The 19,311-nt window shown below is 37.3% G+C and overlaps 2 protein-coding genes across 8 annotated transcripts in view; both read right to left on the bottom strand.

Moving 5' to 3' along the window:
• The window catches only part of CEP135 (centrosomal protein 135), a 36,327-nt gene extending 33,438 nt beyond the window's left edge, over window positions 1-2,889 (bottom strand). Inside the window, exon 1 of the mRNA XM_068403877.1 lies at window positions 2,813-2,889. The gene's annotated coding sequence lies outside the window, so the exon portion shown is untranslated. The remainder of the gene's footprint in view (window positions 1-2,812) is intronic.
• Window positions 2,890-4,483: 1,594 nt separating this feature from the next.
• Window positions 4,484-19,311, bottom strand: part of EXOC1 (exocyst complex component 1) — a 32,762-nt gene continuing 17,934 nt past the window's right edge. For all 7 annotated transcript variants that reach the window (XM_068403050.1, XM_068403048.1, XM_068403053.1 and 4 more), the window contains 8 exons: window positions 14,597-14,760; window positions 12,739-12,849; window positions 12,178-12,254; window positions 11,400-11,628; window positions 10,063-10,246; window positions 7,655-7,854; window positions 5,958-6,152; window positions 4,484-5,163 (listed from right to left, as the gene is read on the bottom strand). In XM_068403050.1, the coding sequence (XP_068259151.1) occupies window positions 5,011-5,163; window positions 5,958-6,152; window positions 7,655-7,854; window positions 10,063-10,246; window positions 11,400-11,628; window positions 12,178-12,254; window positions 12,739-12,849; window positions 14,597-14,760 (1,313 nt within the window). In that variant the 3' untranslated portion in view covers window positions 4,484-5,010. The remainder of the gene's footprint in view (window positions 5,164-5,957; window positions 6,153-7,654; window positions 7,855-10,062; window positions 10,247-11,399; window positions 11,629-12,177; window positions 12,255-12,738; window positions 12,850-14,596; window positions 14,761-19,311) is intronic.

The raw sequence follows: 19,311 nt of genomic DNA, 5'->3' as shown, positions 1-19,311 counted from the left end.
GTGTAAGCTGCTGGCTCTGTGCAGAGGACTGGCCTGTGATGACAGCTTAGCTATGGTTGCAGAAAAAGGGGAATGAATAAATGAACTGCTGTACTGATTCGGCTGCATCCAAGATCCGTGTGACCCCATACCCCATGACTCTGACAGTTGCCAGAGCAAGAGTATAAAAACATAAAAAAACACGAGGCAAATCTTACTCCTACATACCCTCTCTTTCTATAAACCTATAGCGCAGTGACTTGATGGGCCTAAAGTTGAACTTAAATCATTATAATAGACCTTTTTTGGACACGTCTAATTGCTTTCTTGTCTCTTGCACTTTTACATCAAAATAGCCTGTGACAATGAATTCCTGATTTTAACTGTACATCTGGAAAAGTACACCATAAATTCATGTGTGTGAGCATCCCCCCACTTTTTTTCTTTTTATTGTAAGACATACTAAATAATTATTCCTTATTCATGCTTTCAGTCATTTATGATGGCATCTTTAGCAAATCTATTTTCCAAAATTTTCTAGTAGCTTGTACAGCTTACCCCTTTTCCATGCTTTTTCTGAGATTGAGGTCACTCTGAGCAGCCATACAGCAGCCATAAAGAGTCTTCGTTGTAGCCTTCACTATTCATAATGATTCCTAACTTATTTGCCTTTCTGATTGCTCTAAAGCATCAATTAGATGCATTCACAGTGACACTAACATCTTTTTCTGAGCAGTAACTGCCACTGTAGAGCCCATGCTGTGTATTAGTTTGCCTTTATTAACACTGTTCCTTAACTCCCACTTTATTACTCAGTCCAGTGATACTCCTCTGCAACCCTTGGACTGCTCTTAACACATCCGTGTAATGAGCAAATTTTGTCCCTTGCTGTTTAACCCATTCTTTCAGATCACTGATCAGTGTTGAACAGCAGAAAATCTTCTGCACATTCACCGTAAGGTAGTACCTTCTACCCTTTATTTTAACCACATAGTGAGCTATTAAATGACCTTTTCTCCATTTCTGAGAGAGACCTGCTTTCTTAAAAGCCTTTGGTAAAGAACCTTCTCAAAAGGTTTTTGGAAATCCAAGTTTTCTACATCATTCTTACCCAGTCAACTCAATCCAGAATATACTTTTCTTTAAAGATACTTAACAACCTTGTGAATCACAATTGAGTCATGATGAAAGGTATGTTGAACTTACTAGATTTGTCTGCAAATTTGCAAAGTACTGGAAAACACTCTTAACAACTTCAGTATTTCCCCACGAGACAGGCTACGTTAGCTGCATAAATAGTTCACATAACTCATTATCTAAATATTTCCTGTAATTTAGTGCTGCTAGGAAGAAACTATAATTTCCATTTTAGATGAAAAACAGAAAATCAGATAAACAAACAAAAAGGAAAAATAAAATGGTACTTTAAATCAGGCATTTCCAGACAAGGATTTCTCAAGATGTCTAAATAACTGCACCTTTCAGTTATTCACAGAAGAATTCAGAGTCAATAGCTTCATTTTTTGTTCCTCCTTTGTTCACAAAGACTGCTAAAGATGACAACTTTCATGTGCTTCATCTTGTGACATGCCTGGATGGTTGTGAGCAGTCTTTTGAAAACCTAGGTGTTTATGAAACAGACATATTTAGCACCTGTGAACTGTTCCCTATTGTTTTAAGTCACCAATGACTGAAATTGAACATTGACATGAAAGATGGTCAGTAATGGAACTTCAAATGCAGTTCCTTTAGGCTGTAAGTATAGAAACAATTTGCATAAAATTGTGTGAAAGAAGCAATGTTAATAGGTATTAGACAAACCATTACAGGCGGAATACAGAACAGAAAAGCTTTAGCACATTGAAGCCCTCCTTTCAGTCTGAAAAAAATGCAGCAAAATTCATGGTGAGTATAGGTTAAGAACTGTACCAGATGCAATACTTGCGTTATCAATAAGGAGATGTAATAATAAAAAAGCAGAACAAAGATGTATTTTGGCATGGAAGACATAATACGGTCGTTGAGCCATGTGGAAGAAAGATAAAACTACACAGCTGACAATAGAACACAAAGAAATTAGCACAGACAAATTTACATGCTATGAAATAAATGTCTTTATTGAGTCTATAACATTAACACTAAAAACAATTATGAACTGGAGTTTCCAGTCTCAGTTCTGGGAAATACCAAAATGCATTTTTCCTTCATCAGAACCGATATACTAAAGGGGTTTTTTTTTTGTGTGTGTGTGTGTGTGAAATATGTTTACAAAACATATGTTCCGGTCCTGTAATTGCTGGTCATGTAGCTCATTCTGCTATAAAGAGCTAGTTTGTTTTCACCCAGGTAAAAAAGGCACCTAGTGGACCAACCATTTGACTATAGGAATGCCCTCATACATGCCTCTATACAGTCCACGGACACTGAAGGCTGTGTTGTGAAATGCCGTTACTGCAACATCATTTCCAAGATACACTGAATGAGCCTGCACTTATTTTGGCAAAGCCTGTTTCTAAGTTCATTGGCTGGGAGTTCACTTCTGACTAGATATTCATACACCACGTTTGCTATAAAGTGTTACCACTTTGCCAATAGAAAGACAACTCTAGAAAAATAGATTTCTTCTTTAAAGAGTCACCAAAACCTGTAAGTTTACATTACAGTACAAGAAAACCCTATCGATTATGAGCCTGCTCATCACCTGTCTCCTTAAACTGGAAGCTTTATAGACCTTTCAGCAACCCCAATCTATAGGTACAGAGGGGCAATCAGACCCTTTTCAAAAAGGTTTATTTTTTCCACCCTCCCTCCGGATCGGTCTTACCAGACATACCGTTAAAAGCAAATTCTTGCAGGGCGAGCCACTAGGGAGCAGCTGAGGTTTCAGGGAGGCTTCCGCAAAGGTGCAGCTCCGGCGGGGTAGGCGGGCTGCAGAACCCCGAGGGACCGAGAGACCAGCGCATAGGCCAACCGCTGGGGAAGGCTGCCCAGGCTAACCTGTGCTCCCCGGGGCAGAACAGACAGAAGCGGCCCCACACCACGCTGCTCTCAGGGCCGCTACAACCGCCGCTGCCGGGACCGCGGAAGCCCAAGCCAGCCGCTGAGCTCCGCGGCTGCCCGCCTGCGCGGAGCCCCGCTCCCGCCGGCAGCACCCTCCTCCTTCCCCTCCAGGACACGCCGCCCCGGCGGACACGAGCCCTGCCCGCCCGCCCGCCGCACACCGCAGCACACCCCGGGGCTGGCGCTCCCGCTCCGCCGGCTCCGCGGAGCCGCCTAGGCCGCACCGGCGGTTTGAAAATGGCGCGCGGACCAACGGCCGCTTCCGCCCCGTCACCTCAGCAACGGGGCACGCGCCTGCCCCCGCGGCCGGCCGAGCCAACCGCCGCCCGCCCCGCCCCTTCCCGCGCGACCGGCAGCCCTCGCGCTGAGGGGCGGGGGACAGTGACGTCATGCGCCCGCTCTGCCGGCCGGGTGGCGGGGGAAGCCCTCACTGATGGCGCCGCCCGGGACGCTGCCGCCTCGGGAGCGTTCCTCAGCTCCTGAGGGCATTCCCTCAGCACATGTTTACTTGTTTCATGCTTCAAGGGGCCCTGTCACCTGGTCCCGGTTCTTTTATCTTAAAAGCAAGCAAGAACTATTCTCAATGCAGTGTTCTTAAGCGAATCCTTTGCTCTTTAGGTAAAGCGCAGCTGTTTTCAGGCTGCTGGTCTTCCTCATCTTACCACCCTCTGTGACCTTTTTCATGAGGGGCTTTTGCCTTTACTGCCTATAGTATAGTTGCCTGGTGCATTGGCTCGTGGCCAGACTTCAGGGATGGAAGTGTCTGACGTAAAAGTAACAGGTAGTCCTCTTCTAGAGGCTGTCTGTACTAGTTCAAGGGAGTTTCTCTAACGGTAACGCTTACATCCCCTTGGTGTTGCTTTGGCTACCTTTTGTCACATGCAAAGACACTGTAAGCAGGTTATACACAACTTGGATCAGGTATTTTATTAGTAAACAAGAGACAACTAGGATTTAATGAGCTACAAGTGTTAGTATTCTTACCCAAATCCAGATGCCTCACTCAATGTTGCTGAGCTGCCATCTAGCAGGTTTTTCCTCAAGTGTTTTATAACATTCTCATATCACTGTTTTTTCTTTTTTTTTTTTGTTCGTGCATCTGCATCTCAAAACCCAAAATCTTACCTCTGTCTGCATGTTTACTTTTATTGTGCCTGTTTCTATTCTACATATACCCCACCTCTATCCAACAACTTAGCCATTTCCTCAAGCTGTAAAGAAAAACTAGGTTCTGAAATCACAGGCAGATGAAGCTCCAGAAGGAGGAAGGGGTTACATGAGGTAGGAGTATACTGATGCTACATTATACTTACTGAAAGGAAGAAAAAAAAAAAAAGTATGTCTTGAGAAACAGAGCAATTCTACTTCAATGCCCAGAGACAAAACAATGGAAATAACTCTGCATTTTCACCTTTTTGAAATAACACTCCATAGAAATAAAGAATATGATGAACACAGTTTAATTAAGAATCATAGCCATAGTCACATTATGTCTCAGAACATGAATTCAGTATTCCCACTGCATAAGTTCCACATCCATACTTTCTAGAATAAGGAAGGGAAAAGATTTGATAGTCTTTAATGCTTACATAATTTCCAACATGCAAAGAGTTAGTGAAAACAGTAGTATACTTTTTGCATTTATGAAGGTAGTGCTTACTGCTTTTAGCAAGAGAAGGGATTATAAATAAAATTATCTGAACATTAGGGGAGGGGAAAAACTATATTCGAAGTGTTTCACAGAATTAATGCTTTCAAGCAGTACTTCAACCCAGTAGAAGAGCAACAAATCCCCCAAGGTTTCATTCTGCCCTGAAAAACAGTTGAAGCAGGAGTGTAACTTGACAGATGTGGCAGTTAACAACACATACACATAGAAATCCACCTTTTAAAAACAAATAGCATTTATAGTGTTTGATTCCCTTATACACAGGCACAAACTTTGCTAGCTCCTCTTTTCCCTTCTAGAACTTAATGAGACTGTGCAATACTGGAGCAGTAGTCTAAAATATCCTGTATAGTAAATTCCATAGTAATTCCTGATCCAGGATAGCAGCGAGCTATCAGCCCTTCAAAGTGCTTGTATTGTCGTATAAACTCATCTTGCATGGAATGCCACACAACCTGCCAAAGAAAGCAAACTTTAGGAAATGTCAAATGGCACAGCACGCTATATGTGAATAACAAAACATTGGCTCATTAATTGATTCTCAGTTCAGGTGTCATTTTAAAACTAAAGCTTGCTAACAACAAAGTTCAGTAAACTGAGTTGCTGCATAAAAAAAAATCATTGACCTTTTTTACCCATTAAGTTTAAGATCTTTAATGTTTACAGGACTCCTACCGAATCTGCAAAGCAGAAAATAGCAAAGAAGAAGAAGTTGCCCTAGAAGAGATAATGCTTTTATCTTTAAAGAAAACATCCCAAACCAGAACAGTGCTACTAATTCACATTTCAGACTTTAAAGAGCTGTTAATACTTGGGTAACTCTTAAATCTACTTATTATTTACTCCAGTGAGAAAGTTTACAGAGTATAAGAAAAAACTTAATATAACTGTCAGAAAAGATGTAATTGAAAGTATATTCTGCTATAGTGTACCAGCTAAATTTTGTATCAGGGTAACAGTTCATTTAAATCTAATTCTCTCTGTATTTTGCAGAACAGAGATCACCCATTAACAGACACCTAAGGAATCATAAAGGCAGTTTCTTTCTGAACTGTATCTCTACCAAGACAGTTCAAATCAATGTTACAACAAATAGAATCAGAGCAGGATTATAAAAAACCTCCATTCAAAATTTATGGTTTTTCAGAGTTACGCTGAAGCCAGGTACTTCTCAGAATACATATACACAAGCAATAATAAAAGCCTTTGTGTAAACATTACAAAGTTTTTAAGCCATGATTTAGTTTACCTGAAGTAAGTTTTCTTCTTCACAGAGATGTTTATCTACCTTCTTGTAGAGATTATCCAATCCCTTCTTCACTTCCTTACCGGGATATTCCTTTATAACTTTACGAAGCTCTTGTTTATTAAAAGCCAGTTGATAGCTTACTTCCTCTTCTCGTATACCTTGTGCCACACGAGCTTCAACACCTTCAAAAAAATGCTAACAAACAATAACAGCATTAATGATTATCACAAATCTAAACTAATTAACTTCATTTGACAAGCACATGCGTAGTTAAGTCTTGATTCAGCTTGACAACTGTTGTGTGTTCCCCCCATTTTTGTTTTTTAATTGGGCATGAAGTAGTTCTCAGCCATAAACATTAAGGCACATCTCAACAATACAGCACTCCGCAAGTACTAGTGTAAAACTGAAACTAATCATTTCTAGAAGCAATCAAGCTTTTCTTTGCAAACTTATAACTAATACTGAACCAGCCTCAAAATCCTCAATTAATGAGGCCATAGCCTGGGAAAATACTGGATCTTTTGGATAAACTGAGTAAGCATCTGAATAGGAATTTCTCTGCTTAAAATATAATTACACAACAGCAATATTTGTTCATAAGTGCCCTCTCTTCTCACTGCTCCACACCAGTTGGCTCAGCATAACAACGACAGGAAGTATGCCTACGAACATGCACGTAGAGCCATGCGGAGTTAACTTTCTTCACAGCAGCCTATATGGCGCTGTGTTTTGGATTTGTGGCTAATGCAGGGCTGGTAACACACCAATGTTTTGGTTATTGCTGAACAGGTCAAACCTGGCCAAGGGGTATTCCATAGCATGTATCATCATGCTCCGCTATAAAAATTAGGGTTAGAGGAGGGGGCGGAGGTGGTGTGTGTCTTCAAGGTGGCTGTTGCTCAGAAACTGGCTGGGCATCAGCCTACTTGTGAGAGGTAGTGACTGCCTTTGCATCACTGTTTTTTTTTTTTTTCCTCTCTCCCTCTCTCCTCTTCACTGATCAAACTGTCTTTATCTCCACCCCCAAATTTTCTCACTTTTGCTTTTCCTATTCCCACCCCTTCCTGCTTGGGGAGGGAAGAGTAAGCAAGTTAAGTGGCAGCTTAGGTGCTGGCCAGACTCAACCCCCAACAAGTGGGAAGCAGCAATAAAGCATTTTAATTTTCAAAAAGAGAACACATCTTAGACTTTTCAGAAAATGAATGGCTGAAATCCTGCTTATAGAAAAAGCAATGAACAGTGGGAACCGTTCAGTGGGCAGAACTGAGTCTGGACCTAAGTCAGCAGTCAGTTTAACACTTAGTTCAACTTCAGACATAGAGAACTTTCCCAAAACTTTTCTTACTGTTGAACGGTTCAGAAACTACAGTAACTTTCTCTGCATTTGAGGTGGGGAAAATTATCCCAAAGTGCCTGATTACTTTTCCCCTTGCTTCGTCCTTCCTCAAAACCATTTGCTTAAGACACAACTGATGTTTAGTCAGTACTATTCATTGTCATGAAAAATTTGGTTATTTTCATCCAAGACTGCTACCCTCATGAGTAATCTTGCCAGGCGTGCTTGAGTCTAAAATAATAAAATACGAGATTATGATAGATGCAGTGATAAAGAGATCAGATAGTGCAAATTCAAACTCAAAAGACTTAATACATTTAAATGGTACAGAGTAGTCTATAAACTCAAATATACTTACATTTAATTTCTCAAGAGGCTGTCCGAGTGAGCAGATTACGTAAGACTGAAGATGATCAGTGTATTTTTGTTTGGCTTCTTTTTTCTCAGCCTCAAGACAAGAAATTTTCAAGCGAGAAAGTGTTGCAAAAATATGATGAAAGTTCTCCATCATAACCACATCACTAGGTGTTTTCTGGCTTTCATTAGCTACTTTCTCAACTGAAAGAAAAATGAAGCAAAATACTTTAAATACCAAAAGGACAACCAAATTCAGAAAAATGTAACCAATAACCATCATACTGTCAAAAAAGGAGTTTTGGATTTTATGTCAACAATAACCATTTGTATGAGTGATTGTCATAACTACCATTAAATAAATCAGTATCTGAGAGACTTCAAAAGTAGTAACAGATATGTTCAGGCTCTAAGACCATGAAATTTTTATGCCAAAAAGAGTCACTTATAAAAAGATACAAAATAGTGACTACATATGGTCATTTATATAAGTGAGACACAACCCACATTCTGTGGAGGCTTACAAGCATGCTTTCATTATCCCTAACAAATTTCACATGGCAGAACTATTTAAGAAAAGTCTCATTCCCCTCTTTGCTAGAACAAAAATCTTCAATAAGGTGGTGGGTTTTTTAAAATGTACTTCCTAGTCTCTCAGTTTTTGCTTAGCTTATTAGTTTTATGGTCAAAGTTACTGTCAATCCCCAAATATGATAACAAAAATGGCTAATCCTCCACACAGGTCTCTTACTTTCACCCCTCCTCTAAAAAAAAATAAAAAACAAACAGGGCAGGCAAAAGAAATTCTACCTATTGCTCCCTTACTGTGCCTAAAAGCAGGCTGAAAGAGGATGGCTTCAATGAAAAGTGCAATTAAGTCTCTATGCCTGTTCATCCGTTAATCATTTTGCTGATACTACCAGGATGCCCACTAGCAAAGTGATCCTGGGCACCAGAGTATCAATAAAGATCACAAATTCAGTTCAGTCAGAAGATTGAATTGCCAACTAGGAAGTCTGCTATTGCCAATTTTTTTCTTCCCTTACAATTTTCTAACTGCCGCCCCTAATTCTACCTGAAGTACTATGTCTTTCTGACCTGTTTCAAACATTACTTGTAAGTTAAATATCCTACTGCATTAAACATACTACTTGCACTGATGTTGTAAATAATTTTGACTTTGTTTCGTCTTCATTCTTTACTTCTATCCCTTATCCTCCCTCATCATAATTCTTTGATCTTTAAGTTTGCTCTGTACTTGTCTGAAACAGATTTTGTTTCTTCTTCAGTGTTTGACTGGCATCATTTTGAACCTTTTTTTTAAAACATGCTTTTCTAAATTCTTCCTACACTAGTTATTTTACCATTGTATAGTTTTACCTGTCTATTGGTGTTTGCTTAGTTTTATCACTTGCATAGTAAATTCTTAAGGACAGAAAAGACGGGTGCAATCAAATAAACATTTTCAAAATGTAGTGTCCTATCAGCTGGGATGCTCCTGCTGACTACATATGGACTCTAGTCCACTGCACTATGAAGTAATGTCTCTTCACAGTTTCAGAACCACTATGCTATAATTTCCTCAAACTAGCTTTATTGCCTCTACTGTCTCCTCTTGCTCAATCTTCCCCTAAAAAAGAGGTAAGTCTCGGTGGTTGGGAATTACTATATGTGGAGTTGTTTGAAAATTTGCAGGTAAATCAGCACAGAGAGGTCCATCCATCTGCGTCCCCCCATTTTAAAAGGGAATGATAATTTTTCCAGAGTTCACTGGCTTGCATATTGTCGCTGCCCCCCCCCATTTTTTTAAAATGATAAATAAAACCAGTAGAACAAGGGTGTTGCTGCTATTTTTCCAGACTATAGCTGGGAAAATAGGGAGGACTGGAGAGACATTCTGCTGTGTCACGCCGGGACACAAAGGACCTAATCTGCCAAGAAAGGGTAAAATTCATAGCCAGAACTCAAGTGATTTATTTCAGACAGAGCTGTGAAGATAAACAGTATTAGGGCCAAATGCCAGGGATCCCATCCTGATTCATCTCCTCATTTAAACTACACTGGAGGAGAAAAGACAGGAAACCACTTCAGACTGAGCGTGTTGTGTTGCTGCCATCTCCTCTCTCCCTACAGAGTCTTAACCACTTCCCTCTGTCATAACTGAAAGTTACTTTACAGGTATGTACAAAGGGAAGTTATCTACAGTTTGCTCTTAACAAGTATATTACAAGCAAAAGGTTTACACTTGCTCTCCCACAGACAACAGATAACCAAATTGCAGCACAATATCAGCCACATGACTTGCAATAGAGTCTTAAAAAAAAAAAACCCCATCTGTTAATTTGAGCAAAATTGTATATAAATAGGAGGAAACAATCATTTTAGTAACTATGACAACTTCAGAAGACCTACCACTGACAAAAACAGCTCTAATAAGTTTTATGTAGGCTTTATCTAGATCTCCTCGTCGTTCTGCATTTTTGAAAATTGATTCAGCGAGGGCTGCAAACTCTTCAAATTCAGCAACAAATGGAAGGATCCCAACTTTACTCTTCTTTGAGATTTTTACTTCATCCATCTGCTTCATTTGATTACTCTTAAATTTAAAATCAGAACAGATGTTAGCATCTAATATATGACTCCAGACCATGTAACAACTAGTAAAAGAGAAAAATGCAGACATACTGAAAAACTGACATTTATTCAAACACAGAAATAATTTTATCTTTCGATTAGTGTATCTACTTAGCCTTCCTCCCTTTTTACCCTCAAAAATTTGTGAAGAAATAAAATAATTGGAAAGAAAAAAGGAAGATGGGCAAGTAGAATTTTCCAGCTTTTATTGTCCTTTGTTTACTTAGTATTAAGAAAAAGAATAAAAAACAAGGAAAAAAAACCCCAAACTTATCCACCAGAAGCAATTAACAATTTTAATTCTATAATCTAACAAGGATCTTTGCTCTTCTGATTCAGCCAAGTTAACAATTCCTTTTGGTACAGGAAGTTTCTTTAATCTTCTACTGAAATTTTATTTTGGAGTGTAATCCAAAAAAATCAGGTTCAAAATATTTTAAGCATAGAACTGATCAAGAATGGTCAGTCTTATTATGTTGGCCTAAAGTCAAATTACACGTATGACAATAAAAAAAAAAAGTTATACCAGCAACTACGTTTTCACTAAACTTGCCATATTTCATATCATGGTCATATTGTATTAGCAAAAGGAAGTTTCTCACAGTAGAAGCTGCCTCTGCTACTGCCAGAAGATTTGCCATTTTATCTAAACCAAGTTTTTGTCAGATATGAGACAGAAATCTCTTCCGTGTGTTCAGTTATTTCTATTTGGCATATTATGCTCAAAGGGGAAAAGCAAAACCCTCATGCGCTTTTGTTTTGCTAAGTAAAAAAGGCAGAGAGCTATAGTTTACTTGACTGACTTCTGTAATCTCAGTAAGTACAAGTTTAAACAAACAACTAGAAATGTCACCTAGCTCACAGCAGTGAATGAATGGTCATACTTGTTACAAATAGCTAATTATTGAAGAAAACTGGAATGTAGAGGAAAAAAAACACAATCACCGATTAGTTTATCTTTTTGAAGGTTTGGCCAGTAGAAGAGCAATAAAGTTACTCATTTTCACTTCAAACTGAAAGCAAAAATTTAAGTATAAAGAAATGCAAACTCAAACTGGGTAGGAGTCGGCTTCCTATATTATAGTTAGCTTAATCAGAATAACTAAAGAACTTACAATGCATTTATCAAAGTTCCTTTTGACAGTCACCAAAACATTTCCAAGTGTTGTGCTGAGAAAGGAAGCTGGGTCCACATTTTGTGCTGTCCATACATGATGACTCATCTTAACTAACATATAAAGGGAATTAAAGCTATCAATCTTGTCCCCCAGTGCTATAAGATTATTCAGCTCAGGTTCAATACAACGAAATATTTTTGTCATCATTTGTCGGATCATGTCCTTCCTATTGAAAATGCACAAGATAAAATTATTACTCTGACAGTTTACTAGGCTATTTTACATGTTCTTTGATAACATTTTTAGGATAAATTTATTTGATATAGTAGTCTTATTTGTATTCAACAAGTCTCATGATTTTTCAGAATGCTGCTAAGGGAAGAAATGCCAGTGCCACACAGTAAAAGTCAGTAGTCACAGGTATAAAATATTCCAAAAAACATTTCCTGTGTGGAAGCTGCCATGCACTCAAATTCAGAACTTTGCTAAGCATATTTTCCAAAGCATATTTTACATATTACAGTGCCTGGTTTCACTTTGCAAACTATTAGACAATTAAGCATCTTTTTTGATACTACTGTAGACAGAAACATCCGTCCTATATACAAAAATTTTTATATTTACTGACTCATTCAGTGACTAGGTACAAATTAAGAGTTCACTATTCATTTTCACTAAAAGGAAACAATTTCCAATTATAAAGAAAAAAGTATTATATGCCAAATAAATTCCCATATAGGCTTAAGAATCAATAATAAACAACAGCAGCACATACTCAGATGATATTGTTTGTGGAACACCAGAAGTGTATGAACGAGACAAAGTTCCTCCATCCATTTCCTCTGCTTCATTCTGTAAGAACAAGGAATGTATATACAGGAAGCTGAAAGCTTGTCTCCAATTCTATATTTAAGTGATTAGTATATCAGACAAAACCAACATAATTATCAGCTTTTTTTTTTTTTTTTTTTTTTTTCCTTTCTTTTCAAAGTAGCAAATACAGTGGTTTGCAAGGTTCTGGTAGTTCTCTGGTTATGTTCCCCAGCATACAACACTATCCACAATTACTCCCCATTGCCTTCCTACATAGCATGATGAAGTGTTTATTGTGATCTTATGAGGAAGCAAAGCCATGGCAAAAGAAACATGTCAGTCCTTCTTTAATAGATTTTGTACTGGTCAGCCAGAAATAAAGATTCAGCCAGCTAATGGAGAAAAACGAATTATTGATCACCTGGATCACATAATTGCCAGATAAATTCAGAAGTTATCTTTTAAACAGGTGTCTTATGAGGCCTGTTCATTTTTACTTCAGTGACAGAATTAAGAGTCATACCGTCGTTGTTCCCGACATGCTCTGGTGTTGCGGTAGTTTGAAAAATTTACTAATGAAGTCCTGTTCTGCCAGACACAGAGGCTCTAGTTCACTTAATACTTGCTCGAAAATCTAAAGAAAGAGAAATATTTTATCAACACACTGAATACTATGAACAGTTAGTAATACTAACTTTGTTTGTTGCATAAGGCTTTATACTTTCTATCTTCAGTAAGCTTTAGAAGGCTTATTCTACTTAATAGAAGTAGAAACAGCTTGTACTTATATCTTTAAACGCATTATCTCCATCTTCAACATAGTCCCTTCTCATCCATGTAACACTGGGTAAAAAAGAACAATCTACGTTTTTCTACAACTAGAAGTTTTCCAGTCACAGCCTGAGGAAGGACTTCTGGGCTATAATGAAAACATTCACATTTTAATAGTGAGTCATGGGTTCTGCCACCCTCTTTTCTGCCTGGGTTGCTGAGAGGAAGAAGGCAAAATTAAAAGCCTCAGGGAAGAAAAACAGGTAAACTGTGTATGTAGAAGGTAACTGTACTGTAGAAAAAGTTTCTACATAGCTGCTGCAGAAACCAACAGCAGGTTTTGTACTGAAATAGGAGTATTCATCATGATTTTTAGATTTAATCTAAAATGAAACACTCTTTTGGCAATAATTCAAAATAATTTAATTATATTAATAAACTACTGAATTGTAAGCCAGGTGTTAGACATACTTCTAATCTGTCACCTTTACACAACACAATTTTCTCTGCAAGTATTTAAGGATTAAGACATGCAATAGATGAACATAAATGAAACCAATCAAGCCACATAGTAAATCCACACTACTGAAAATTCCCCTAGGAAAAAAAAACATAGAAAAAAACCTACTAGGTCAGCTCAATCGCTTACAACTCTGTATACATTAGTCACATTCACATGTCCCCAATGAGTGTAAGATAAAAGTCAGAAGTCATCGAAAAAATTAGCACAATACTTGTATAAAATTGTTCTAAAAAGCTATCATTTTAATTCTAGACAAGTTGCTGCTGCAGGTGTGTAATAACTGTTTCAGGGATATAATATTTCCTCCCAGAAAAAGACTGAGCAAAGATTTGAAGAAGTCAGAAGAAAACTACTAATTTCCATAGAATAATTCAATAGAGAACAAAAAAGTTATTTTTATCTCTCACTCTCATAACAGCTCCTTTTCCTTCCACAGTACTGAGGAGTTAGTTCAACAAGAATTGAGGAGTACTGTCACTTTCAAAAGTTCAGGGAAAAAAAAAAACACAACACAAAACAAACCAGATGCTGAGGACAGCAAGGTTTTAAACAGGTGCCAAGGACACTCCAACAATAACTTAATGCCATTGGTTAAAGCTGAAAACTGAGTTTAACTTTGATGTGAAATCAGTATAAATAAAATTTTAGGGCCATGCTCAAGTCCTGGCTAAAAGATTATGCTTTCTTATCTTTCACTTTTGCTTACATACTGGCAAAATGCAACAGAATACGTGAACATTTATATTGAAAAAAAAAAAATCAGTTGAAGAATCCATCAGTTCAATTCCTATTTGCTTAAAAAGGCATATTGGGCTTAAACGTAATAGACTGGTTTTTATGCTTGATATTCTTTACAATCACACACAGCATATAAAGGAACTAAATGGAACCTTATAATCAGAGAATACTACTCTGATCTACATATTTCTTAGAAACTGCCTTTATTAGATGTGTGGTGCATACAGAATTTGAAATTGGCATGTTTTAAGATTTAAACAGTACAGTTTTTTAAACTATATAAGAAGGATATGCAAGACGCTTCCAATACAAAACTAAGCAGGAATCCTATGCAACATTTTTACTTTACCTTATCAAATTTTGTTCTATCAGCCACATCAAGGTCAGAGGCAGACATATTTCCCATATCCAACAGTGAGGATGACTGAGACCTACGGTTTCCCGAACTCTGAACAGAGAGTTTATTTAGGCTAGAAGTAGACCCAGTCAACTTTCCAGAACTTCCATGAAGGCCTGTGAAATAAAGACACTATGAAGGAGGGAAGCAAAGGCAGAATAAAATACTCAAGAAGAACAGGTTCGTTACAGAATGTATGAGATCAAGAGTTGCTAGTAGTCCTACATTAAAATCAAACAATATTTGTGTAAGCTGCAAATGCTTTCGCTATAAACACATTCTTTTCTTTTTACAAGGTAACTGAAATACTTCAGTAAGCTTCAAAGTACAATGTAGCTCTATAAGCCCTCACTGTAAAGGATGGAAAAAGGTATAAAAGGAACAAAATTGTGAAATATAGGAACACTGGGATAGATACTCTCCTTGAAAGCTTGGAAGCAAAGACCAGTTATGATCTTTGTGAATGTACATTGGGCAAAAGCTGCCACAAGCAGAAGAATTAATCCACAAGAGGGAAAAAAAAAAAAAAAAATTCAAAAGCGTTATATGCACACAGGCACTTTTTCATCATGAAATAGATCTTTCTGCTGTTAACATCCTCTTGCCTATATAGTTTGCTCCAGCTATTTTGCTGCATCTACAATCCCATAGTAACTCTACTGCTAATGCTTCTCCCTCTTTTGATCATAATTAACAGACATTTCTTCCTGATATTGTGGGGCCTTCTCCCAGGTGAGGTGCATATCTTTTTATTTTTTTTTTTCCCAAATTTTCAGAAATGTCGGAACAGGATGGAGAAAGCTAGTAACAAAAAAGACCAAGAAATTGTCAATATTTTACCCTCATGTAAACTTCGCACATCTCAACTTAGAAGCAATCCTGCAAGTTTTGTTTAACTGCTATGTTGGCATCTAGTCTAGGGACACAAACAAGACAAAGTCTATAGATCCAAGAAAAGTTGTTACCTCAACTTACTGGAAGAGTTGGAAAACTATGACAAGCTTTCAGGCATAAACATTTTTTTTAGATCAACTAGTAGCATGGGAAAACCAAAAGATGTTGCCTTTACCTGCAAACCTTCTCGGCTTCTATGTTGGGCCATTTTAGCCGTGCTTCATTTTTGCCTTGCAAAAACAATGATGCTGCTAATGCTTATTTCATTCTTAACAGAGTGCTTCAGTGTTAGGTAGATTTTCCATGATGCAGCACTACATCTTTACATTGACACACATGCATTGACAATACCAACTAACACAACTAGTTATACTCACTCTCAGTTTCCTGTTTGACAGCACTTTCTTTTCGAGGCAGTGTAGCTGGGATGGATTAGGTTGCAAGCATCAAAGACAAAGACAAGTTAAAATGCAGTTTGCACAAACCATGCACAAGATGCAAGTTAAGCTCTAACTGGAAAGAAACATGCGGAGAACTATAAGCAGCAAGTAACTGCACTGAAACACATTTAGTTGGAGAGGTACTATTCTAGAAATTCAGTATCTAAGCTACATGGAAAACAAAGTAAGTTTCTAGGTATTAAACTTTTTTTTTTTCTTACACAGTGTGTTCAGAGAACATTTTTGGTAACATGTATTTAAGTTCTCCCAAATTGAGAAGTCCATTAAATTAGGGTTTTATTTGTCAGAGTTAATACTGCAAAAGACTCAGGTTCCAAGATCAGTCATCGTATCGATAACAGACATGAAGAAATTAAAATGTATTTATGTAATTTTGTACTGAGTCAGAGATATTGTCCACCTCTTCAATTTAAAAAACACACACCAATACTGCAAAATCATTCATATTGACAGTAAGACTGGCTAATCTTTTCTGTTGTTCACAAATCAGGACATCTACATAGAGAATACATCTTTTGTATTCATGCTGCACCAAAAATTGATGACTACAATTTGGAGAGGATGAAAACAATAAATATATAGTAAAAAAAATTACAAGGTGTTTTTTTTATTTTTCCTGTTTTTTGCAGAATAAAACAGTTTCCTCAAATGGACTTCGGTACGAAATTTAGAGTAAATGGGCATTTGTAGTAAACAGAGAATCCCTAACCAGTAAAAGGCATTTGCATACATACATTAAAAGCAGTATGTGGTATTAAGAAGATCTTGATGAGGATGGATGCTACAAGCCCCCCAAAATGGAGCAGGCAAGCAGAATCTACTGTAATAGAATGAGTAAATACTTCTAAATGCCACAAACATGTCTTAAATACCAGATGTCCTCAAGTAGGCAACACTACTGACAATTATAACAAACTTAAATTTAATTCCAGCCTAGTTTTTAGGTCTTTGGGGTTTTGGCAGTTTTTGAAAGAAAAGGTTTAGGCCTGATATATTTGGCATATGCATCAGTCATGCATTGGTCCCACTTCTTCATCATCCTCAATTTCCAAACGCACAGGACTGTATTACAGAATGTGAAAAACTACAGGCAAAGATCAGGCCCTGGACAACCGGAGAGCCATAGTGGCTTTTGAGAAGCCACACCATGTAAACATATGACAGTAGTAGCACTCTTTCCCACATTGATTTTATGGTATTTAAGTATCAAAGTCTTGGCTTGATCAGAATAAAAAGAAAAAAAAAGAAAAAAAAAAAGACTACTTAAGACAAGTGTGAATGCTCACAACCCAGATCAATTTTTTGCCATAAAATGAAGACAGAGAACCTTGCACTAGCACAGAATGCCAGAATTCTCACAGCATCCCCTATGCGTTTGAGGCATTCAAACAGCAGTGCTCTTCCCAAAGCACAAAAAAAGGCAAGAACACACACCAACACAGCTTGGAAACAGTTCGTCTTTAGTGTCCGAGTACAGCTGGAGCATTATGCACCTACACTATTTCTTAAATAAGTTTACTATGAAGAAGTGAGGTATTTTGAATTAATGGGCAACTAGTAATAGTACAACCACTACCTTCAACATAGAGGCCTTTGAAATTAGACACCATTATAAGCTGTTACAAAATAAATACATAACTTGATATTTAAATAGTGAAATAAAATCATATTTAAGGAACAGCTTTTTAAACATATATAATTTTCTTTCCTTCTTCATAAGATTAGTACTGAGGACTGAAGTTCGTTTGACCTAATTCACTGCCAAATTTGCTTGTGGCCTCAAATACATGGCCATTGATAACCCCTACTTAATGGCTTAATTACTGTTCATAAAATTAATAATTCTAGGAGAGTCCTCACTGGATACAGCTTCTAGTTTTGGCTTTATGACTGGTTCCTACCAATTTTCAGAGGACTGGGCACTTGGGTCAAGTTTTGCATGTCAGTCAGTCATCAGAAACTCAAACATAAAAATACTCTTTGTATGATTGTGAAAATGCAGTATTACAAAAGAAATCAAACAAAGAGAACTGGCTAAAAAAAAAAAGTTTGCTACTCTTCTCCTTGAATATTCCGTGCAAAGTTCAAACATGCCTGAGTTTGCACAAATACATGACAGAAGCCTTCTCAAGTTGCACCTCTTATACTTATGAATTGAAGGACCTCTTTCTCCAAAATGTCTGATCCCTCCATAACATTTGACGCAACTTCCTAACTTCTGTAAAAACTGTCTCCTCATAAATGCAAATCACAAAAGAAGTGCCAGCATAAAGTGTTTAGAATCTTTTAGAAATCAGTTTATATTAAGATGAAGTGTTTTGTTCTTGAAAAAAATCTTTTCAAGATTTATGAATTTAACTGTTCTGATGACACATTATGGCACCACTTGCTCTCCAGGTCCAACAGCTTGCCAAGACTTATCTTTCCAGCTTCCCCCTCCCTCAGTCAAGCCTCACCACTCTCCTGTTTTCTTCCTTTCATTACTTTTTTCTGTTCTCTACCATAAAACTTCAGAGCATAAGTTCAGGACCCAAAATAGGCTTGACAGAACTTACTAGTTAAAGCTGCATATAATTTCTGAGTTTAGAATTTGGAAACTGGTGAACTGTGCAAATATAAATATTTTAAACAAGTTTTGAAACAGTGCACTTTAAAATACAGAATAGCCAATATATAAATACACTTACATCACTGTTGCTTTCTAGGTATTCAGGTGATTTTTTTTTTTAAAAAGCTTCACTTCCATACTCACACTAGACTATTTAATCCTAGCAGGAATACACACACCCTTAAACAGAAAGACTTACAAGTTAAAGTATGATTTCTAGTCTCAGACAACATAGGTAAATCCCACTGAAAACACAAAGAAATACACAAGTTTCCTTAGGCAGAATTAGCATTAAAACTAGCTTCTTCAAAATCCACCCAAAACTTATTAAAAGTAGACGTAATAGCAGAAGGAGCACACACATGTGCTGCCCAAGCTTTCTTTAATTACAAGAGTTGATTTTTCAAATTTCTTCCAGTAATAAAGCAGGATAGTTCAAGTAACGAAATATGGTTGGTAGTTTGTTAAAAACTGAGTGCAGATTTGAAAATGTGAGAAATCTGAGAAATATCATTTTTTATCCTTTTATCTTGACCAATTTCACAAGATTTCAGTTGCACTACTTTGGCCTTGTGGAAGTTAGAAGTTTTACCAATCGTATTTTTCATCCAACTTCTTCCACGTTGCCAAAAGTAAACAATTTTACACCATTATAAAATCAGCCGTAGGTGTTGTAATGAGTATTTTATAAGCAAATAAGAAGA

Source organism: Nyctibius grandis, chromosome 6, assembly GCF_013368605.1.
Source record: "Nyctibius grandis isolate bNycGra1 chromosome 6, bNycGra1.pri, whole genome shotgun sequence".
Classification (NCBI taxonomy): domain Eukaryota; kingdom Metazoa; phylum Chordata; class Aves; order Nyctibiiformes; family Nyctibiidae; genus Nyctibius; species Nyctibius grandis.
The sequence above is the reverse complement of the archived record's forward strand: the minus strand, read 5'-3'. Positions and strand labels throughout refer to the sequence as shown.